The 22,549-nt window shown below is 63.9% G+C and overlaps 2 protein-coding genes and 1 long non-coding RNA gene across 6 annotated transcripts; 1 reads left to right on the top strand and 2 right to left on the bottom strand.

The window, feature by feature from the left end:
- The first annotated feature begins 1,776 nt into the window (after window positions 1-1,776).
- Window positions 1,777-11,524, top strand: HMGA1 (high mobility group AT-hook 1). 4 transcript variants are annotated; one of them, XM_040535848.1, is made up of 6 exons: window positions 1,777-1,900; window positions 2,188-2,342; window positions 6,819-6,924; window positions 7,971-8,051; window positions 8,460-8,510; window positions 10,174-11,524. In XM_040535848.1, exons 3-6 carry the CDS (start codon window positions 6,823-6,825, stop codon window positions 10,228-10,230), a joined length of 291 nt encoding a protein of 96 aa, XP_040391782.1. In that variant the 5' UTR covers window positions 1,777-1,900; window positions 2,188-2,342; window positions 6,819-6,822; the 3' UTR covers window positions 10,231-11,524. The 4 variants fall into 4 exon arrangements, with proteins under 4 accessions (XP_040391782.1, XP_040391778.1, XP_040391781.1 ...); XM_040535844.1 differs by having other exon boundaries at window positions 7,968-8,051; XM_040535847.1 differs by lacking the exons at window positions 1,777-1,900; window positions 2,188-2,342 and adding an exon at window positions 2,602-2,715 and having other exon boundaries at window positions 7,968-8,051.
- Window positions 11,525-11,652: 128 nt separating this feature from the next.
- On the bottom strand, window positions 11,653-14,286 carry SMIM29 (small integral membrane protein 29). Its single transcript, XM_040535843.1, has 5 exons — window positions 14,203-14,286; window positions 12,965-13,114; window positions 12,850-12,875; window positions 12,586-12,727; window positions 11,653-12,071 (listed from the first exon to the last, which is right to left on the bottom strand). Exons 2-5 carry the CDS (start codon window positions 13,082-13,084, stop codon window positions 12,030-12,032), a joined length of 330 nt encoding a protein of 109 aa, XP_040391777.1. The 5' UTR covers window positions 13,085-13,114; window positions 14,203-14,286; the 3' UTR covers window positions 11,653-12,029.
- A 2,544-nt stretch (window positions 14,287-16,830) lies between these two features.
- Window positions 16,831-20,662, bottom strand: LOC121059250. The gene is made up of 2 exons (XR_005814471.1): window positions 18,367-20,662; window positions 16,831-17,418 (listed from the first exon to the last, which is right to left on the bottom strand). It is a non-coding gene; the product is annotated as an uncharacterized LOC121059250 (long non-coding RNA).
- Window positions 20,663-22,549: the final 1,887 nt, after the last annotated feature.

Below are 22,549 nucleotides of genomic sequence, written 5' to 3'. Positions count from 1 at the left end.
AGCGACGTGGAGCAGCCCGTGGGTGCAAAGCCACCGGCAAAGGCAGCTCTCAGAGCCCTCCCCACGGGTGAGCAAGAAATTGCCGAAAGTTTCGGCGACCCAGAACCGACAGCCCCGGTTGTTCGTGCCCCCCCCCCCGGCGCTGCTCTCCGGTTACAGCCACTCACCGCCGGCGCAGAAGAAATAACGAGGGATATTAATAACAGCAGTCCTCTGCCAGGGACAGAAACCAAATTCCTCGCTGGGCTCGCAGCAAAGAGGGGAAGCCTGAGCACGCCCATGGGCAGGTTTGGGGCAGCTGAAGGCACCGCAGTGCACGGTGCTTGGCTGGGGCTGCCTGCTGCAAGGGAACGCTGATTTTAGATTTAAAAAAAATAATAATGTTTGGGGCTTGCAAGCAGCACCTTACCTGGATGCAAGGCCCTCGGATGGAGGGGACGCAGCGCGGTCGCCGTCTCAGGGAGCTGCGGCCGGGCTCGGCCCCAAAATGCAGCGGTGCAAATGGGGCAATGCCTCCGCTTGCATGCATTTGGAAACGGGTCGGCTCCTCGCAGGGCTTTTTTTCCCCTCCCTTGCATTCATTTTTCAGAAAGGGACACGGCTTTGGTTGTGTTTCAGACAGGAGCCGTCGAGGGAATTTGCAGGGGATTTTAAATCCAAGCAGCATTTAGCAAGAGGTGCCACAAGCCTTGCTTGGCTGGATTCGGCTCTTTCCATGTCGCAAACCTTCCCCGCAGAAGAAGTTTTGCGCACGCAGACACCGACGCTTCTGGGCTTCACGTTGTTAAAGATGCTTTTTTTAAATAAAAACCCGCCTGAAACTTGAATTCAGCATCATACGGTCTAAAGTTCAGCTCCTAACACCAGATTTCAACCCTTCGAGACAGGGTGGTCAAAGCACCCAAGTCAGACTTTCCACGAAATTCATGATCGGGGTTTCTGCAGGAGTTTGGGGGAATTAGGCAGACCCTCATCGCTGAGAGCTCTGAATTTCCTTGTATTCCCCCAAAAACCCACCACAAGCCCCCAGATGCTTGGCATGCTGTGGAGAACTGCCCCCAACGCAGTTTTTTAGGGTCCTAGCAGACCCGGAGAGCTGATCTCGCTCCCGTTCCACACTGACCTAAGGCACCCCAAAACAGACAGCGTGGATTCAGAACAAAGCTCCCCCCCAGGCAGAACCAAACCCCAAAACCCGCCCAGACCTTGGGGCCGCTCGCCAGCCCCCCAAACCCAACCACGCTCACCCCTCCGCCCCCAATCCTATTCCCACAACATTTCCGCCCTGAAACCTGAAACACGGCGCTTCAAAACCTCCCTGGGGACGGAGCACCTGCTGCCGGGTGCCTCCAAAAGGGGATCAGAGGATTTTTTTTTTTTTTTTTTGGGTGGGGGGGGGTTAACGGCATGAGTGGTGCAGCAAATAAAAGCACCGCGCTTCGCCCAGCGCGGAGCCCCGATGCCCGACCCCAAAGCGCCACCAAAACCCCTCGGCGCCACCCCAAAACCACCCTGGGGGCACACAGCACCGTGTGCCCCCCCCCCCCCCCCCAGGAAAACACGCCCCCAAGCCGGGAACCCATAAACTGGGCATTGGGAACCCCACAAACTGGGGATGTTTGCGGGGGGGGTGGGGGGGTCTCCATCCATCCCGGCTGCCCGGGGCGAGCCACCACCGCCCGGGGGGGGCTCGGCAGGACCCGGGGGGGGCTCGGCCCCGCCGCAGCCCTTTGAACGGCCCCATCGGCCCCGGCCCCGCCGCCGCCCGCCCCCCCCCGGCCGTGATGCAGGCGGCTCCTCCTCCCGGCGCTCGGCAAGGGCTGGGAGCTCCCCTCTGCCCGGCTGCCCTTATTTAATTTCCAGTGTGATTTTGCTATTTTTAGCACCTGGATCCCCTCCAGTAAGGCTCGGAGCTCGCTCCTTTTTTTTTTTTTTTAATTATTATTATTATTATTTCTTTTTTTTTTTTTTTCCTCCCCCCCCCCCCCCTTCCCTATTTTTTTTTCCCCCCTGGCTCCCCGTGAAATGACTTGGACCCAGCTTCCTTCCTCCTGGAGCAATTTTTTTTTTTTATTATTATTATTATTGTTTATATAAATAAGAGGGGGGGGCCTGGCCGTGCTGTGGATGCGTGTGCGAGTCGCAGCCTCTCTCTCTCCTCTCTCTCTCTTTGCCTTCTCCTTTCAGATCCGCATTTGCGAGCAGCAGCAGCCAGGAGGGGGGGTTTCGGTCGCTCACAACACAGCCACGCCGGGAGAGGGAGGAAAAAAAAATAATAATAAAAACGCCACCAAAAAAATAATAATAACCCCCAAGCACCCAGCTCCGAGACCAAGCTGACTGTGAGTGCCGGCCTTCCTCTTTCCTTTCTGCTCCGGGGGGGGGGGGGGGGGGTTGGGGGGGTTCAGGGGGGTGCTGGGGGGGCCCGAGGCTCGCTCTGTGTTTGCAAGGGCTCGCGGGTGCTCCGCGGTGCCCCTTTTATTATTATTAATTATTGTTATTAATAGGGTGATGCACCTGGCGGGGCCGGGATGGGCTGGGGGGGGGCCGGGGCTGCGGGGACTTTTGCTCCGATTTATGGGGTTTGGGGCTCAAGCGGCCCCCGCCGCCCTGGGGGGGCTCCGGCTGCAGCCCCGGGTCGGTTCGGTGGGGCCGGGACCCCCCCCCCCCCCCGTGGTTGTGGGGTCGGTGCAAATCGTGTGGGGTCGGTGCAAGGTGCGTGGGGCCGGGACCTTGCAAAGTGCGTGGGGCCTGCATCGTGCGTGGGGCCGGGGCCGTGCAAAATTGCGCGGGGTCGGCGCAGATTGCGTGGGGTCGGTGCAAATCGTGTGGGGTCGCTGCAAGGCGCGCGGGGTCTTTGCAGATTGCGTGGGGCCGTGCAGATCGCGTAGGGTCGCTGCAAAGCACGTGGGGTCGGTGCAAAGCACGTGGGGGCTTTGCAAATTTTGTGGGGTCGCCGCAAAGCACGTGGAGCCCTCGCAGGTTTCGTGGGGTCGCCGCAAAGCACGCGGGGGCCGGTGCGGATCGTGCAGGGCCGGTGCAAATTTTGTGGGGTCGCCGCAAGGTGCGTGGGGCCGTGCAAGGTGGCAGCCGCGCCACCCAGGCCCTGCTCGGAGAGGGGGGGGGGGGGGCGGGCCACACTCGGGCAGGTCCCTGCAAAGTTGCAGTGTTGGGGCTCAACCCCCCCTAAAACCGCCCCCTACCCCTAAAACCGGCCCCCCCCGCAGCCCATGCCCATGGCGGGGGGGGGCCGAAATGGCCCTGCTGCGCCCGGGGTTTTATTGCAACCCGCGGGAGGGGGGGGGGGCTTCACAAAGCTTGTGATGTTGCCCTTCCTGCCTCTTTTCTTTCTCCCCCACCTCCCTCCTTCCTTTCTTTTATCACTTCCTTTTATTATGCATGCCCAGGAAGGAAGGGGGGTGGTCTGCCCTTAATAGCAAGGGGAAGGGGAAAGGGGAGGGGGGCTTCAAAGTAGCACCCCCCGCCGGAGGAGTCCTGCCCTAAGCCCCCATCCCCGAGCCCTCCTGGCACCCCAGAGGCTCCTCAACTTCTGCCGGGCGCTGCTCCCCCCCCCCCCGTCCCTTCCCTCCAGCCTCAGCCCTGGGCTGGGTTTCCTGGGCGTGAGGAAATTCGGGGGGGGGGGGGTGTAGAGATCTAAGGCACCGCCACCGCCTCGGTTCCCCCCCCCAGCCCGGGTTGGGTTGTTTAATCTGGGAGTGGGTGGCGGGCGTGGGGGATTTATGGGGCTGTTTGCACGGGGAGGCCCGGGGGGAGGCCAGGTTGTGGCTTTTGCAAGTGGAGCGCGGCTTGTGCAAGCGGTGGCTGCCATCAGCACCCTCCCACGGCGGCTCCCGACCCACGGGGACGGCCGAGGAAGGGGTTCCCCCGCCCCCCCCCCTCCCCAGCACCCACCGACCCCAAGGAGGACGCGTGCCCTCCGCCAGGATTTCCCCCTGCCAGCCTCCGGGAGCCCAGCAGCCCCCTGCTCACGGCTCTGAGCGGTTCCCCCCCCGGCCATGCAAAGGGTTTTTTTTTTTTTTTTTTTTTTTCCTCTCTCAGCTGCTTCCTTCCCTCCATGGCAACCCAGCTGCTGCCTCCGATCCCGCTCCCGATGCGCGGGGCCGAGCTCCGAGGTGGGGACGGGGACAGCAGCGATGGGGACGGGGACACGAGCGGCACCCACGGGCGGCACCGTGCCCGCAGGCGGCCCCATCTCCCACCCGAATCGCACGCACAGCATCGGTGGCCACCAAGCTCTGGCCAAGGGTTGCCCAATGGGGCCAGGACCCCCGAACAGGGCAGCTGAGGGGCCCCCAGACCCCGGCACCGTGCAGCAACGCGGGGCCCGAGGGGCGCACGCTGCGGGGTTGGGGCCGGGTCGGGCCCAGATGTTTGCGGCCACAGGAGAGGGTACGGCACAGCTGGGGGGCTGCGTTCCCTCTGGCAAAGATTGACTAAAAAGAGGGGAAAAAAAAGGATAAATACTTCTCAGCCCCTGGTCAGCCCACCAGTATTTTTTTCCCTAAACCATATATATATATATATATTTTTAAGTGCTCCATAAAGAGGCTCCTTGAAGGGCTCTGGGATGCCGTGAGTAATATTTTCGGGGTGTTTACATGACAGCACGCATGGTTTCTGTCCCCCCCCGCCCCCCAGAAAAAAAAAATAATAATCTGTGGGTGGTTTTTGTTGTTGTTGCTTTGCACTCGTGAGTCACTTCCAGAGCGGAGCGGGCGCTGGCGTGTGGCTTGTCAAAGCCTCGAAGGTCTCAGTGTGGAGGGGGCTCCTCGCGCTGCCCCACACCGGCTCCAGACGCTGCTGTGGGGTTCGGGGTCCCCATGGGGATTGAGGTCCCCGTGGGGCTCGGGGTCCCCCGTGGGTCCCTCCCGCAGCCCCAGCAGCGGGGAGGCAGCAGCGCCGTCCCCCCCCCCAGCTGAAGTTTGCCACCACCCAAACTGAAAGCAGTTGCTAAAAGCTGAGGGTGGTTAAAGCCTCGTTATAGGGCCGGTGCCTCTGGCTGCATGAAACCCGCCAGGAAAAGCCTCCTGGGGTCTGCAGCCCTCCGGGGAGGCGGGTCGGACCCCAAGGGGATGGGTTCGGCCCCGTTCCTGCCAGGGTCCCTGTTCTGCACCCGGCTGTTCCCGGCCCCGAGCCCGTCCTCCCGGCTCCTGGGCTGGGAGCAGGGTGTGGAGCACGGCGGCCCCACAGCTCCGGCCGAGCAGGTTTTCCCTACGCCCCCGGGAAGCACCGGGGTGGAGAGGGGAAGATGGATCCCGCTCCTCCACGGGATTTTCCTCGTTAGCCAGGAAAGCCACGCGGCCCTTCGGGACGTGCACACGGGGAGGGGACAGCCTGGCGTCCCTCGGTGTCCCTAAATCCAGCCAGGGCGGCGGGAGCGGGGTGCAGCCCCCAGTCTGGGTGCAGCAGTGACTGGCCGGGAGCCGCAGGGGTGCGGGAGCTTGGCAGGGCCCTTTCTGGTGTGCCCCAAATGCTGGGGATGAGCAAGACCCAGCTGAGCTCCCCCAGCACCCCCGGACCCCCACGGGGGATCCCTGCAGGCCCCCGGGGCTGTGCCACCACCCGTTGTCCTGTTCCAACTTGCCGGTGCCGGCAGCGTGTCTGGGATTTCAAGGGCTCCCGATTAAATCTGGAGCCGCTCTCCTCCTTCTGGCGGAAGGGGAGTTGCTCGGGGGGGTTGCTCCGTGGCTCGGGCCCCGTGGGAAGGGCTGGCAGAGCCGCCGCTCCCCAAAAACCTGCCGGGGCCCCGGGGCACCTGGCTAACTCTGCAGGGTTTCTGTGCCGTGGGGCGAGGCTGGGCCCCTGCCCCGCAGCCCCGATCCCATTGCTCCCGGCCTGGGAAGGGAAGGCAACGAGGCTGCACCCCGCCAGGCTGGGGGGGCTGCGCCTCAAAGCCAGCCCCGGGGACGGGCAGGGAGCGGGGGTGCTCTGGGACGGGTCCCCTGGGAGGGGCTGGACCCACAGCCTCACCCTGCCGGTGCCAGAGAAGCACCCAAAGGGGGGCCCCGGGGGGTGGGAGAGTGGGGAGCACCGGGAGGCTTCACCCCCCCCCCCCCCCGCGCATCAGCACCTGGCATGGCGAGAGGCTCCTGCAGCCCCCCCCCGGTGCCCGTGTGGGTGCCAGGGGTCTGTGGGTGTCAGGGGCCTGTGGGTGCCGGGGTCCCTGCGTGCAGTGGGGACGGTTTGGCACAGGACGGGTGCCACGGTGCGTCCGAGCCACATGGGCTTAAAATTTTGAGTTACAAACTAGTGGTGGGGGACTCTTTTAGAGGTGGGGGGTCTCCTCCCGGCACAGCCCTTGGTGATGCTCCTGGTTCCCACCCCGCTCACCCTGCCAAGCCCTGGCAGCAGCACCCCGGTGCCGGCCGGACCCCCGCTCCGTGCAGGGAGAGGAGCAGGATGCGGCCGAGCCCCCAGAACGGGTCGGAGCTGCTGGGTTTGGGCTGAATATTCAACTCCAGGGGGCTTCCAGCAGCTCCAAAAGGGGGGTGCCCCATCCCTCACCCCCTCCTGTGAGGCCGTACCCCACCGGCCACCCCGACCCCCCAGCGGGGGCGAAGCCCCCTGCCCGCCCCGAGCCCCCTGCAGGGGCAGGGCCGCCGCGGGGCTGTGACCCCCGGGGAGGCTCCGGCGGCTCCGCTCGTCCCTCGCAGCCCCGTGAGTCACTTCCGCGGCCCCCACCGCCCGCCTCCCGCCGGGGAGCGGCGCGGGTGAACGCTGACCGGCCTTCCTCCCTTCTCCCGCTCTTCCTCCTCCTCCTCCTCCTCCTCCTCCTCCTCGCTGCCGCCGCCGCCAAGGACGATGAGCGAAGCCGGCGCCAAGTCCAGCCAGGCCCTGGCCTCCAAGGGGGAGAAGGACGCCTCGGAGAAGAGGGGCCGGGGACGGCCCAGGAAGAAGCCGCAGGTACGCAGGAGGCGGCCCCGAGCGGTGGCAGCGGGCTCGGAGCCGGGGGGGGGGGGGGTCCCCGGGGAGGGAGGAGGATGGTGGCTGTGGGGATTGGGGGGGGGGGGGGGGCACAGGCACCTGCGGGGTGGGGATGCTCAGAGAGGCGGCCCCGCGAGCTCCCTCCTGGCCCCGGTAACGCCGCCAGCACCGGGTGGATGCTTGGGTACCCCAAATCCCGGGGAGGGCCCCAGCCAAGCCCCCTCTGCACCCCCCCCCCACCCCCCAAAAAAAAAAAAAATCCCGCCTGCGCAGGGGGAAGGCTGCGGGGCCTCCCGTTGCTCCTCCCCAGGCTGCCACCGAACAAACCTGCCTTTACAGCCGGGCTAATTAAAGCCCTATTAGCACAAGCTGCTCAGAGGGATAAGATGCTGCCGGAGCCTTTGTGGTGCCAGAGGCCCCCCCCCCCCCCCCCCATGCAGCTCCCCGGGGGCAGGCGGGCTTTGTGCGCGTCCTTCCCCCCCTCCCCACCCCCCGGGCAAAGGGGAAATCTGCCGATTCCCCAGCATTTTGCCACCCAGCTGGCGAGCTGGGTTTCGGGGTGTTCCCCCCCCCTCCCCCCCGGTGGGATTGAAGGGGTTAAACCACGCACGGCCAACGGGGAAATGGGGAGAAAACTTGGGGGGGAGGTGGGGGGGAGTGAGGATGAGGAGGAGCGGGGCTATGGAGCAGCCGGATTGCGAGCCGGCGGGGAGCGTCCCGCTAAGCCGAGGGATTAACGCCGGGGCCGGACGGGTCACGGCCACCACGCCTGGCTGAAGGACGCCAGGAGCCCGCGCCCCAACCGGTGCCTGAACTGGTGGTCCCAGTGCTCCCAGCACCCCGCAGGATACGGCCCTGCCCCGCTGTAGGGAGGGGCTGCAGGGGATGCTCGAGCCCGGAGCATCCCTGGGGGGCTCGGCAGCACCCCGCTGTGCCCAGCGCGACCCCGGCAGCACGGGGAATTGCCCCGGGGACCCCCATCCGCAGCGGCCCCCCCCCCCCCCACTCTGCTCTCCCTCCAGCAGGAGCCCAGCGAAGCCCCGACCCCCAAGAGACCCCGCGGACGGCCGAAGGGCAGTAAAAACAAGGCCACCCCAAAAGGCAGGGTAGGTAGCCGGGAGCGCCGACGGCACCGTTTTGGGCTCAATCGGTGACAATTCGGGGCAGATCTGCATCCCTGGGGAGGGGGCGGCTGCCAGAGCTGGCACCCGGGGAGGGAGGGGAGGAAGAGCCGGGGCGTGCGCGCCGCCACCAACCTGTTTTCAAAACACGACTCATTTCCTGCACCGCGCCGTGAGTCACGGGGCTGGGACCCGGGACCGGGGGGGGGGGGGGGCTCGGCTGCAGCCCCCACAGTACCTGGGTCCGGCCCCGGGGGATGCCACTGGGGTGACGAATTTGGCAGCCGAGGGAGGAAGGATGGGAGGAAGCCCCAGCAGTGGGGGTGGCACCGTCCCGGCCCCAGCCTGACCCAAATTTCTGTTTTATTCTGCCCCCCCCCCCCGCGTGCTCAGAAAGCTGCAGTCACACCAGGGAGAAAACCTCGAGGCCGACCCAAAAAATCGGTGAGTGGGCTTCTCCCTTCCTCCTCTTCCTCACCTTCCTCACGGGCCCAATCCTGGCAGGATGCTGGGCACCGGGGGGGTGGGGGCACAACCACCCCGCTCACTGCGCAGGACCCCCAGCGTCCCAGTAAGCACGGAGAAGATGCTGGGGGGCCAGAATGGCACAGAGCAGTGAGCAAAAAAGGGGACGGGGCTTGGCACGGGGACGGGGCATGGCACGGGGACGGGGCATGGCACAGGACGGACCCCAGACCCGTGCGTGGCGTTCCTGCGGCAAATTCCTATTTTGTTTTTTCCTCCCATTTTTTTGCCCTCTCCCCCACTCTGCCGCCACCCACACGCATCGCCCCGGGAGCTGGGAGCGATTTCCCTGCACGTCCCCACCCCGGGAGGCAGCGCTACCCACGAGCTGTGGGGTTTTGCCCCTTTTCCCTCTTAATTTCTCCTTGGGGGGGGGGGGGGCGCGCTCAGGGCGAGGGGTGGAGCACGATGGGCTGCACAAACCCAAACCGGGGGAAATTAGGGCGGGGGGGGGGGGGGGGGGGGGGGGCGTCGCTTGCAAAACCTGGCCACGTCCCCAGCTGTCCTGCATCCCCCCCTCATCGCAGCACCGGGAGTTTTTTTCGGGGGGGAGGGCAGGGGGGGAACGGGACACGGCTGGAGTGATCCCGTCCCACGCCGGCGGGGCCGTGCCCGGGGACGCCGTGTCCAGCCCTGGCAGCCGCCGGCCGCGGCGGCGTTTTTATGAATGAAGCGGGAGGAAGCGGGGGCCGGCGCTGAGTCACGCTCACGCTCGGCCCTGAGTCACCGCCGCGTGCGGGGCCGTGCTGCTGGCGGCCGCGCTGCACGGCCCCCCCCCGTCCCCTCCCATCCCATCCCGTCCTGTCCCATCCCATCCCGACCCGTCCCATCCTGCCCCATTCCATCCCATCCTCTCCCATCCCGTCCCATCGTCCCATCCCATCCCATCGTCCCGTCCTGTCCTATCAGCCCATCCCCTCCTGTCCCATCCTGTCCCATTCCGTCCCATCCTCTCCCATCCCATCCCATCATCCCATCGTCCCATCCCATCGTCCCGTCCTGTCCTATCAGCCCATCCCCTCCTGTCCCATCCTGTCCCATTCCGTCCCATCCTCTCCCATCCCATCCCATCGTCCCATCGTCCCATCCCATCGTCCCGTCCTGTCCTATCAGCCCGTCCCCTCCCGTCCCGTCCCATCCTGTCCCATTCCATCCCATCCTCTCCCATCCCGTCCTGTCTCATTCCGTGCCATCCCGTCCCATCGTCCCCTCCCGTCCCATCCCATCCCATCCCATCCCATCCCATCCCATCCCATCCCATCCCATCCCATCCCATCCCATCCCGTGCCATCCTCTCCCGTCCCATCCCATCTCGTCCCGTCCCGTCCCCACGGGCACACTCCAGCCAGCCCCGCGCCCCCGGCGCGTGCAACGGGCGTGCAACACGCTGCTCCCCGTGCAAGCCGCCTCGGGGGTTTCCTCCCCGGTTTCCTCCTCGTGCACGCGGGGAGCGAGGCACGGCCCCAAACAGAGCGGAGCGCCGGGGCCTCGGTTTCCCCACCTGCACAAGGGGCGCGAGGAGCAGCCCGGTGCCCCCCCCCCCCCCCGAGCGGTGCCGACCGCCCCCCCCTTTGCCTTGCAGCAGCAGGACGAGGAGGAGGTGAACATTTCCCAGGAGTCGTCCGAGGAGGAGCAGTGACCCCCCCCCCGAACCGGCGCTACCTCATCGCCCCGCGGGACCCCCGCCCGCCCCCCCCCTCCCCTCCCCTCGGCCAGCCTGGGACCCGAGGGAGAGGGACGGGGGGAAAAAAAAAAAAAACCCCAACGCGGCGCCCCGGCTTCGTCCTCCTCCCTGCTCCGCTCCTCGCTCGCCCCCCCCGCCACCGGCAGCGCTGGCCGGGGGGGGGGGGGGGGCTCAGCCCCACAGCCTGGGAAAATGGGGTTGGGGGGCTCCGCCCCCCCCCCCCCGCCAGCGCCGCGTTTCGGGGCGGCCCCGCTAACCGAGGGGGTGTCGGTGGGGCTGGAAACCCGCAGCCTTTGCTGTCCCCCCCCCCCCCCCCCCCCCCAAATTGAGCGATTTCAGCCCCCCCCAGAGCAGGTGTCGGCCGTCCCCCAGCACCGGCTTTGCCCCGGGTCCTCTGCAGGGATGGGGCGGGGGGGGGGGGGGCAGCAAAGGCAAAAAAAAAAAAAAAAAATACAAAAAAAAACCAAAACGCCCCCAGACCTGGCCCGGGCTGTGCCCCCCCCCCCCCCCCCCCCCAAATCCCCCCCCCGGGTGATTGCACTGTGCACGGGAGAGCGGCTCCGCAGCGATGCTGGGGGCTGGGGTGGGGGGGGCTCAGTCCCCATTGCCCCCCCCCCCCCAGCCCCGGGTGGCCTTTTCCTGATAGGTTCTGGTGAAGTTTTTAATTTTTTTTTTTAGTCCTTTTTGTTGGTTTTTTGGGGTTTTTTTGGCGGTTCTCCTCTCGGTCACAACTACCTCTGGATATTTAAGTTCCACTCAGCTCACAGACGTGCTGCTGCTGCTGCTGCTGCTGCTGCTGCGCCGCATTCGGGGCCGCCGGGGCCTCCCCCGCTTGGTTTTTGGGGTTTTCTTTTTTTTTTTTTGGGGGTGTCTCTGGAGGAGTGGGGGGGTGTTGTCCCCCGGGTTAGTCTCTTTATTTTTTGGTGGTTTCGTGTTTTTTTTTTTTCGTTTTTCTACTGTTTATGTTAAGGTTCAGGTCGCTCTGCTGCTCCCAGGGACAGAGCCTGCAGGGGGCCGGGGCAGGGATTTGGGGTCCTCCCCCCCCCCCCCCAAGCCGTGACCCCACAGCGGGACCGGGGTCGGTGGCGGGTTTTGGGGCGCTCCCGGCAGGGAGAGAACTGGTGTGTGTGTGTGTGTGTTGGGGGGGGGGGGGCGGGGGGGTTGTTATTTTTAATTTTTATTTTTCGGTCCGCCGTTGACGACCTTTTGGGTTCCTATTTGCAGTTACTTGAATAAAACATTTTATGGACGTTCGGTGCTCCGGATGGGGTCAGCCCCCGGGGGGGGGGGGGGGGGGGGGGGGGGGTGGGGGCTGCAGTGGGGTCGGCACCCCGGGGGCGGGGGGGGGGGGTACAAAGGAGCGGGATTTGCCCTGGGGAAAGCAGCAGCACCGCGTTTATTGCAAAGAAACCCGTTTATTTGCCCCTGGGGGGGGGTGTCCAGCCCCCCCCCCCCCCCCCCCACCCTGTGTCCCCGCAAACGGGGCCGCCCGGAGCCCCCCCCCCCCCCCGGGGCTGTGCCCCCCGCATCCCGTTCCCAGCGCGTTTAAGGGGCTTTTTTGGGGGCGGTTTTTTTTTTTTTTTTTCCAACGAAAACCAGCAAAAAAAAAAAAAAAAAAAAAAAAAAAAAAGGTGCGTGAAGGTGGGAGACGCCCCCCCGGCGTCACCCCCGCTGCTGCTGTGCCGACGCCGTCCTCCGGTGCCTCCAGCGTGGGGGGGGGGCGGCAGGATCCGGCCCCCGCCCCGTGGGCAGCATCAGGCCTTCCACTGCCCGCGGCCCCCCAAGCCGGGCACCACCTGCAACAGACGGGGGGGGGGGGTGGGTTTTGGCCCCAAACCGGGCATTTTTGGCCCCAAACTGGGCGGTTTTGGCCCCAAGCTGGGCGTTTTTGGCCCCAAACTGGGCGGTTTTGTCCCCAAGCTGGGCGGTTTTGGCCCCAAACTGGGCGGTTTTGTCCCCAAGCTGGGCGGTTTTGGCCCCAAGCTGGGCGGTTTTGGCCCCAAACTGGGCGGTTTTGGCCCCAAGCTGGGCGGTTTTGGCCCCAAACTGGGCGTTTTTGGCCCCAAGCTGGGCAGTTTTGGCCCCAAACTGGGCGTTTTTGGCCCCAAGCTGGGCGTTTTTGGCCCCAAGCTGGGCGGTTTTGGCCCCAAACTGGGCGTTTTTGGCCCCAAGCTGGGCGGTTTTGGCCCCAAGCTGGGCGGTTTTGGCCCCAAACTGGGCGTTTTTGGCCCCAAGCTGGGCGGTTTTGGCCCCAAGCTGGGCGTTTTTGGCCCCAAGCTGGGCGTTTTTGGCCCCGAAACGCTCACCCACCCGGGGGTCGTCGGCCTCCACCAGCAGCTCCTGCTCGGCCTCGTGCAGCTCCTCGGCGGGGTCGTAGCTGTACATGGGCAGCAGGCGGTGCCGCAGCCGCTCCGCCCTGGCGCGGGGACGGGCGCTGAGCGGGGACGGGGTGCTGGGGGGGGGGTGGGGGGTGGGGGGGGTGGGGGGGGGGTCAGGGTGTGCCCCCCCCCCCCCCCCCCCCCCCAGCCCCACAACCCCAAATTGGGGCGAAACCGGCCCCGGCCCCGCGCTCACCTCCGCTTCTTCTGGACGTACATCACCTGCGGGGAGCGGGACGTCAGGTGGGGGGGGGACACGCAGGGGTGGGGACCCCCCCCCTTCCCCACAGGACCCCCCCCCCCGTACTCACCGCGGCCACGACGGCGCCCAGGAGGGTGAGGAAGACGAAGGGGCCCAGCACGGAGCCCACCAGCGAGTCGCCCGTGCTGGGAGCGCTGGGAGCGCTGGGAGCCGTCGCGTTGCCGCTCATGGCCGGGTTGGGGGCGCGGGGGGGGGGCTGCTGCCGGCATGGGGGGGGGGGGGGGGGTTAGGGGGGAGGTGGGGGGGCACCCAAGGGTGCCAGCGCCCAGCTGCCTGCCCTTGGGAAGGGGGGGGGGCGGGGGGGGGGAGCTCCCCAGACGGGGCCCTGCGGGAGGAATTGGGGGGAAGGGGGGTGAGCAGTGGGGGGGGGGGGGGGGGGGGCCCGCAGCACCCAGGGCTGTGTGCCCCCCCCCCCCCGGCGCCCCCCCCAAATGTGGCCATGCGCCGCTGATCCCAATCCCAAATCCCCCACGAAGTGGGGCAGTGCGTTGCAGAACCGCCCCCCCCCCCCCCCCCCGTGCAAAGAGCACCCCCCAGCCCTCGTGCACCGTACCCCCAGCGCTGCCCGTGCATCGCACCCCGTGTGCATTGCAACCCCCCCCCCCCGGGGCACCGCAACCCCCCCCCCGGAGCACTGCAAGCCCCCCGTGCATTGCACCCCATGCACACTGCACCCCCCCCCCCATGCACACCGCCCCCCCCCCCCCCCAGGAACTGCACCCCCCAACGCCCCCCACCCCGCGGGCACTGCACACACCCCGCCCGGTGCACTCCACCCCCCCCCCGAGCCTTGCAACCCCCCCCCCCCCCCGTGCACTGCACACCCCCCGGGGCATTGCACAGGGCCCCCCCCGTGGATTGCACACAACCCCCCCCCGCCCGGGCATTGCCTCCCCCCCCCCCCGCACTGCACCCCCCCGTGCTCAGCACCCCCCCAGCATTGCCCCCCCCCTTGCACTGCCCCCCCCCCCCGCACTGCACCCCTCCGTGCACCCCCCCCGTGCATTGCCCCCCCCGTGCTCAGCACCCCCCCAGCATTGCCCCCCCCCTTGCACTGCCCCCCCCCCCCGCACTGCACCCCTCCGTGCACCCCCCCCGTGCATTGCCCCCCCCCGTGCTCAGCACCCCCCAGCATTGCCCCCCCCCCTTTCACTGCACCCCCCCCGTGCACCCCCCCGTGCATTGCCCCCCCCGTGCTCAGCACCCCCCCAGCATCGCCCCCTCCCCTCCCCTCCCCCCCCCCGCTCTGCGCCCCCCCGCGCGCGGCCCAGCCCCGCCCCTCCCCACCTGCGCGCGCCGCCCGCACCCGGAACCCGCGCGGCGCGTGACGGCGAGGGGCGGGGGCTGGCTTGGGGGCGGGGCCTGTGGTTTGTGGGCGGGGCGCGGTTGTGGGCGGGGCCTGGTGTGGGCGGGGTTTGGGGGCGGGGGCGGGGCCTGGGGGCGCGGGGCCGGTAGGGGGCGGCAGAGACCGGGCACGGGGGGGGGGGCGGGGGGGGGCGGGGGAAAATGGGGAAAGAAAGGGAAAAAATGGGAAAGGGGAAAAAGGGAAACGAACGGGAATTGAGAGGGAAAGTGGATAAAGAGGGGAAAAAGGGGGGGAAAGGGGGAAGAAGGGGAAAAAGGGGGAAAAAGGGGGAAAAAGGGGGGAGAAAAGGGGAAGAAAAGGGGGGAAAAGGGGGGAAAAGGGGGGAAAGGGGGGAAAAGGGGGGAAAAGGGGAAGAAAAGGGAAGAAAAGGGAAGAAAAGGGAAGAAAAGGGGGGAAGGGAAGGGGATAAAGAGGGAATAAGGGAAAGGAAATAAAAAGGAAAAAATAAGGAAAGGGGAAATAAAAAGGAAATAAGGGAAAGGAAAAAAAAGAAAAGGGAAAGGAATAAAAAAGGGCACGTACGGAGAAGGAAATTAAAAAATAAGGGGAAATAAAAAGGAAGCGGGATTTAAAAGGAAAAGGGAATAAAAAGGAAATAAAAGGAGACGGGAAGTTTAAAAAGGAAATGAAATGGAAAAGTGGGGAAAGGGGCGAAAGGGGAAGGGGCACGGGGCGAGGACGGACGCGGGCTGGGGGGGGGGGACAGCGGCTGCAGGGGGCAGGCGGCGGGGGACGGACGGACGGAGGGACGGAGGGACGGACGCGCAGGTGCCCCATGGACGGACAGAGGCCACCGGGTGTGGGTGGCAGGTGGGGGGACACGACGGCAGGGCCCCCCGCAGCCCCCGGGGAAGGCCGGGCCCTGATCCCGCCGCGCTCCTAATCCGCTTTGGGGCCGGGAGCAGATGGCCCCGTAAATAGGTCGGGGGGGGACAGGGGGAGCCCCGCAGGGACAGGGACGGCCCCCGGGGTGCTGACGCCACCCCTGGGACACCCTCACCTGGGCTGGGTGCGGGTGGGGGGGGGCACCAAAGCGCTTTGCTGCAGCGGGAAGGGGTCGTGGGGGCTCGTCCCCGTGTCCCCTTGGCCCTACAGACCCCAATGGTGCCGGCGATCCCGGTGTCCACAGCATCCCCCGTGGCCCTGCTGCGTCCCCGGGGGGGGTCCCAAAGCCCCTGGAGGTGCCTGGAGGGAAGGGGCCGGGCTGGGAAGCTGAGCACTGGGGACACCACCACCCCAAAACCCCGCCGCGGAGCCCACCCCGTGCACCCACCCTGCCCCAAATCCCTCCCGGCCCCATCCAGCCCCTCGTGCCCTTCCCAAACCAGCCCCCGGGGGGGGGGGGGTCCTGGGCTTGGGGGGATCCCAGCCCTGCTTTGGCTTCGTGTCCCAAAAGGAACAAAACCCCATCCAGGCCGGGTGAGAGGACCCGGCAGAGCCCTGGGCAGCACAAGCTGGGTTTTCCTGCCCCAAGGAAGCTGCCCCCCAGCATCCCCCACCGGGGAAGGCACCGCGTGTCCCGGGAGCCAAAAATACCCCGAGCCTGACCCCCGGGATTGGGGAACGCTGTCCGAGGACCATGCTTTGGTGGGCTGGCTGTGCGCACACGTGTGGGGCACAAGCACCCCAGGTATTTTTAAGAACGAGGTCCCCGTCAGCTTGTTTTGGGTTTCCTTGGCCAAGGCTGGTGGCTCAGAGCGTGTCCCCCCCACCTCCAGCCTGATGCTCCTGGTGCTGGGGAGCCCCCAGGGCGCTCCAGCAGCCGCTGGGTTTGATATTTGGAAATTAATTTGGATATTTTGGAAATGAACGTCGTTCGCAAGTGGCTCGTTTCCACCTCCGTGTGAAGAGCTGCCAACCACCTCTTCCCACAGGGCCGGGCACGGCCTGAGGCAGGAGAGGCAGCTGAGGGGGGATTTCTTCCCTAAAATGCAGACCCACCACCCCCAGGACCTTGATGCCCGTCCTGGACACGAGGTGCTAAGCAGGAGCCACGAGCCCGCTGAGCACACGGCCGGCGGGAGGAGGAGCAGCAGCGGGGTGGGTTCGGGAGGCTGCCGGTGCCCCCCGTGCCGCCAGCACCCAGCCCGTCCCTCAGCACGAAGCAAAGGGCTGCTCCCACACGAAGGGCGAGGACTGGACACGAAGCAGCGTAAGCAGCTTCTGAGGGCTCAGACAATTTCTGGTCCGCAGTTCAGGGCTGGAAATACCCAAACGAGCCCTACCCATCACCCCGGTTCTCCAGCACAATCCCCTCCGCGCGCAGCCTGAGGTTGAGCAGGGCTCTCCCGTCTGTGATGAGCCTCCAAAACGTCCTTCTGCAGCCTGCAGGCGTCCCAAGGCACCCGAGGAAGGCTTTTTTCCCCCGGTGACGCCCCGCTGCCCAGACCCCAAACCCACCACGTTACCACGGAGGTTAACGGCGCCGCGACGAAGAGAGACCAGGCAGCGGTGCGAAATACCGGCGTGTTTATTGGGTGGCACTAGGTTACAGCCTGCGCTCCTGTCAAACTCCCTCCGTTTGTTCGATTAACTTTTGGGTTTTTTCGTTTTTCTTGCCAGGACAGCAACGGGCTCCCCTCGGCCGCGGCTCGGAGGACGGCGGCTGCAGGAGGGACGGAGCCGAGCTCTCGGATGCGCCCGGCCGAGATGGGCACCATCGGCACAGCTGCACGGGGACCACGGCGGCTTCCATCGGCTCAAATCAGGCTCGAAACGCACCGAGCTTCACCTCAGAAGTGGGACGGGGTTGTAACGATACCACGGCTGAACGAGGAGTGGAGAGAGAGCCCTCCGCTCGCTCTGGAGGCACCACGGGTCAAAATGCTGCAGGTTTGTGCTGAGCTCGGCAGCCAAGACCGAGCCAAAACTGCGTTATTCGTGGGCTCAAACCACGATGGGACCCTCAGAGAGGACCAAACGAGTTTTCTGCTAACGAACTTCACTCGGAACAAGTGTGTCCTAAGTAAGAACAACGCCAAGGCGGTAAGAAAGAGAAAAACCATCAGCTGAAGTGCTGGGTTTCCACAGTGCCCTTGCAGTTGTGAAGTGTTTTTTTTTGCAAACCGTTTTAACTTACAAAAACATTAACTTTACCAGATTGGAAACACAACGCACGGGAGTGAGGAACAAAAAGTCTGCGGGCAGAAAAACAAAACAGGCGATGGGAATTACACATGGAAATCCACCCGGAGTTCCTGGAGAACAGAGTATTTAACCTTGGATTCACTGCACACCTCAGGCCTCTAATTCTCGCAACGTTGCTCTCTACATCAGCTTCTCCTCCTCCCAACTCATTTGACGTCTCCACCCGAACGTGACGGCCACACAGCAGCACGGACCCATCCCAAAACCATCAGCGGAAAACCCAGACCATTTCTGACCGCGTGCTGCTGCCACAATTGCGCGGCCACCCCAGTCCCCGAGCGACTCCGAGACGTGTCCGCAACGTTCGAAACCTTCCCCAGCTGCAACCGGCTGCGGGGGGGAGGTTGGGGCCTGGGCTGGGCTCACCAAGTCCTCCCCTCGGCCACGCCGGCGAGCCCACGAGCAGACACCGGAGAGAGCAGCCGAAGCCCCGCAGCACCCACCTGGGAGGCATCTCGGTTAGGTAAGGAATGAGAAGCCTACGAGTTACGCTCAGGCTCACTGGCACCCGCCCCGTGCTGTCCGTACGGCGACGTGCCCCCGATACCCGTCCCGTCCCCAGGCTCCCAGCAGGTCGGGGATGCGGCTCCCTCACCCCGGGGTACCGCCGGGACGTGGAGGTGCAGAGCTCGTGAGGAGACTGAGCAGGAAACGCGAGGTGATGGTTCCAAAAACCACAAACCAGGGCGCACAAGGAGGTCAGCGAGCACGCTTGGGCCTCCCGAGCTTCACTCCTGAGGCAACCCTGGAGCCGGTTTCTCAGGCGTAACTTCGAAATTCTCACTTTCCCACCAACAAAGCGAAACGAAACAGAAAGAAAGAGAAAGCCCTGCCAACTAGCACCAAAAAGAGATCATATAAATCCCCTAAGACACGTCTTCAGTCCAGTTAAGTGTTCCTTTCCACCCATCTACACCTCTCATTAATTACATACAGACCTCAGGACAAACTACCGACAAAACCCCACGCGTGGCCACACGCCGCCATCCCCCGCTGCAGCCCCAGCTGTATTCAGATTGATTTCAGCACCGAGAAAAGGGAGGAACACGCCCGCAGACGTCTGTGCGTATACACCACATACGTTGCAGCGCGAGCCCGGGCGAGCACAGCAGAAGCGAGGCCACCGCATCCCGGAGGCCTGATGTAACCACTAGATGATGCCATCCTATTGAGCAGGGAGAACAGAGCCAGGAGAGAAAAGCCACTTAGCAGCAGGACCACAGCAGCTGGCGGATGATCAAAGTTTTTAGGTAACTCCTGTAAGGCGAGAGTCCTCCAAACCTCCTCCTTTCCAAGCCCACCCAGGTGTGACCGTGTAAGATGCCAGCGAGCACCCTGAACCCCAGGACCGCGCCGGCACAGCGAACGCCTCGAGACGTGCTGTGCAGGAAGGATCCGGCCAGGAAACCCGCGCGCTGTTCTAGCCACGGAGTAACACCCCAAATCCCAAACCAACAACGTTCAATCCCCCCACCGATCCCGTTTCTGCACGTTGCCCTCCCCTGCGAGGCGCGGGGTGTCGGCCAGCACGCCGAAAGCCGCCGCGCGGGGAGCGAACCCCGCGGGTCCCTGCTGCAGGGAGAGCAGCCTGCAACCGCCCTGCCAGCCCCAGCAACCCGACCAGCTCTGGCAATCCCGTTATTTCGGGGACAGTCGGCTCGGCGCGGAGATGGGGAAGCAGCCGTGCCTCCCGCCGTGCCTGGCAGCTCCCGCAGCAGCCGAGTTCGGAGCCGTGCCTGGTCGCAGCGACCAGGCACCCGCGGCAACCTCGCCCGGTGGCATAAGTCTGGATAAAAGAGACCGGAGCCTTGCCATCCCCGCCTCTGCTGAGGATCCACGCCAGCCGCAGCTTGCCCACCAGTTCAGTACTCAAACCCACCTTCCACGAGCTCCCGGATCACCCTCACCTCCTGCGATGCGCTGCACAGGTACAAACGCCGCGCTGGCTGAAAGCCCTAAAACACATCTGGGTAAAGTAAAACGGTTTTGGAAAACGATCGGTTCAAGCTGTTACAACGGGGGGAGGGAAACACTCGATCAGTGCAGCACCAAATGTTTTTGCTCTTCTGAAGCAACCACCGTGTTGCGAAACGGGGAACCAACTTTCTGCGGGGAAAACTCGAGGCAGGAGCCCGAAGCGCCTGCTACAACTGGGGAGGAAACTGAGGATTCCTGACATTCCCTGCCCACATTTTCAGCCGCTGAATACTTTGTGTCTGCACAAGGGAAAAAGCAACACTAAAGCAGATTCCGATCCCTTTTAATTCTTCACTTTACAGAGCTTGCTTTAAGGCACATTCGAGACCACACTGAGCCGAACTGCCGTCGACAGAAACCCGGCTGCGCAGCGCGCACAACGTCCAGCTGCCTCGCGTGAAGCTGCTGGTGGTGTTTCACAAGCAGCTCCTTTCCCTTTCCAGCCCCCAAAGCAGAGCTCTTACCTTCCCCTACAGCACGCGAGCGCAGGCCGGCGTTGCCCCGGCACCACGACTCCTGCTCCCTCGCTCCCGGCACCGCTCGGCGTTTCCACCCTGAGCTGGGTGTCCGCTGCTGAGCTGGGGTCAAATGAGTTTAAGAAGGAACCGCGGCCCCCCGAGCGCAAGAACAAGGAGACAGCTCCCAAAGGGTGCGTTTAAAAGCGCAAAAAGGCAGCGGGAACGTACGCCCACCTGTCCTGTGCCGCGGCTCTATGGCAAAGCGAGTTGTGAGGTTTTAGCTGAGAGTTGTGAGGTTTTAGCAGCTTTTAAATGACTCCTTGCAAAGCACCCCTCCGCTAAAGCCCACCCTGTCCCCTTCTGATAGGTTTTAATTACTGGTTCGTGGAGTTTACCAGTAACACCAGCCTACTGCAGCTCTGTTTCAAAGCATCACGTGAAACGAAGGCAGTTCATCATCACGACTTCCGATTTATCTCCTTACGGGTAACTCAGCTGCCTCACGCTGACCAAGCAACCTAATCCTGACACCCTGCCTTCGATGGATTCATCTCAAGCCATTCCAGCCGTAAAATCACACCCAGAAGTTAAACGTCTGAAATCACGAGCGAGCAGTACTCGCCCTACCTGACGCTCGTGGCAGAGCAACTGGTGAGAAAGTCTGCTGCCACGTCCTGCGTTAGTCGCCACCGGGTCAGTCCGAGAAGGAGCATCTAAAATTCAAAGCATTGCGAATGGGGAAAATTACCAATTTTTTAGAGGAAAGCAGCCTGGGCTTGCTGCGCCCCTGACACCGCAGCTCTGGCTAACGTAAGGAGCCTGGAGCAGCTCTGGTAGGAAGCAGAAACACCGCGGGGCTAAAGGAGGTGCGAGCCTCCCCCGGGGGCTTTACGGCACCGCGTTGCTCCATCTCCACCAAACCATTGTCTGAAATCGAACAGCCCGTCTTTGTGAAGAAACCAAAAGGCATCTTTGTGAAGCGACCAGTACTTTAACAGCGCTGAGTGCCAGTTTCAGGAACAGCGGAGGAACACCCTCGTTTAACTCTTTTCGGGGCATCTCCGAGGAGGATTCGCTACCTCCGAGCCCGGAGGCGCCTCGCTCCCCGGTTTTGTCGTCGTTGCCTCGAGCCTCTCGTAGCCAGTCGTGAACGTCAGCACGTGCAGCTGCGCGGCACACCTACTGAACGCCATGGAAAAGCATCACCAAGCAGAAAATAGTGTCACTTTTAACTGAAAAAAAAAAAAAAAAAAAAAGCATTTTTCCTTTTCCAACATACCTCCTGCTGGGGCTTTCCAAAGGCAAGGCCAACTTGAAACCCAAAAACCACCTTAAAGTAACAACGAGGGCAGCACGTTGTCTGTTTGCTGCCACACCATTTCCAATCTGACGTTAACCAGCGCGCAGAAATCCCTGCTCCACCACACCAAAAACGTATTTGAAAGATTTCCTAGAGCCGGACACGTGACTTCAGCTCCACTCCACCGAATTACACTTGGTACCTCCCCAGAGGGACGTCCACCTGCCTCTCGAGTTTTAAGCCTCAGCTAAAATCAGCGGGGAGGTGGGGACCTGGCAAAGAGCTGCTGGAAGAAATCAAGCAGCGCTCGCTGCAGGCATTATTCACCCGGGGGTGTCGTCCTTTTTCTCCTGCTCCCGTGTTGGAGTCAACCAAAGAGAACAAATGCCAGCAGAGCAGCTATCCAGCATCGGTTTCAACCACCAGCTGATGTTTTACTGCTGCAGCACTGATCCAAGCTCGCCTGTCAAACGCTTCCAAGGACAGCGATCCAGGTTTCTGTTTGCGTTTTGAGGTTTAAAAGATAATCACGCTAAGCAGCGGTGTCTAAGTGCCAAACGCACTTCCCTTCTCCATTAAGGTCGCAAATACGTTTAAAAATCCAGATGGCAGGATGCAAGTCCCCTGGGCTTGGATTTAATCTCGACAATACCAGAGGAAACGAATCAATGTTGAAGGGTGGGGACGGCCCCGAGAACGTCTCTGCAGCAAGCAGCACGCCTCCCTCTGCCCCCTGCTTTACCACCCATCTGGCAACCTGAGGTTACCCTTCAGCGCACAGAGAAATCCAGCATCGAGCGTTTCAGGAGCCAGTAACCTTCTCCACGCGCCAAAGGCAGTGTCCTCGCATGTGCGTGGATACAGGTACAGCACAAGGAGCAGCAAGGGAAAAAGGAATCTTCTTTGCGACTTCGCCCCCGAGAAGCTGCACAGGACACGGGAAGCTCCGTTTCCATTAGGCCCCCGGCGTGCCAAGAGATAATTAACGGATGCCACTCTGAGCTGGAGCCTGTGCATCACGAGGAGGGCTGGCACTGACCTCACAACTGAGCTCAGAAAACTAAGACAAGCACACGCAACCTGCCGCGGCAGGGAGACTTGCTGAGCTGGCTGCAGACTCGCAGGATGCCGAACGGAAGCATCGGTGTTCCTCTGCTCCGGTTAGACACCACCTAGGAACACGCCAGGACCGAGCAGGATCGATGCTATGCTGAAAGCCAAAGAATATTATTCATGAACAGGAGCTGAGACACACCGTAACGCTCGGCGCAAGGGGTAAGTCCGGCCACTACTCGCCCCGAGGGAAGAGCTCCCCCAACTCCACCACCAGCTCGAGCACTGCTGGAAGCCCGAGCCCGACCCCGCAGCTTTCGCACTGTTGGCTTT

Source organism: Cygnus olor, chromosome 24, assembly GCF_009769625.2.
Source record: "Cygnus olor isolate bCygOlo1 chromosome 24, bCygOlo1.pri.v2, whole genome shotgun sequence".
Taxonomy (NCBI): domain Eukaryota; kingdom Metazoa; phylum Chordata; class Aves; order Anseriformes; family Anatidae; genus Cygnus; species Cygnus olor.
Note: the sequence above shows the minus strand (reverse complement) of the source record. Positions and strands in the feature narration are given on the sequence as shown.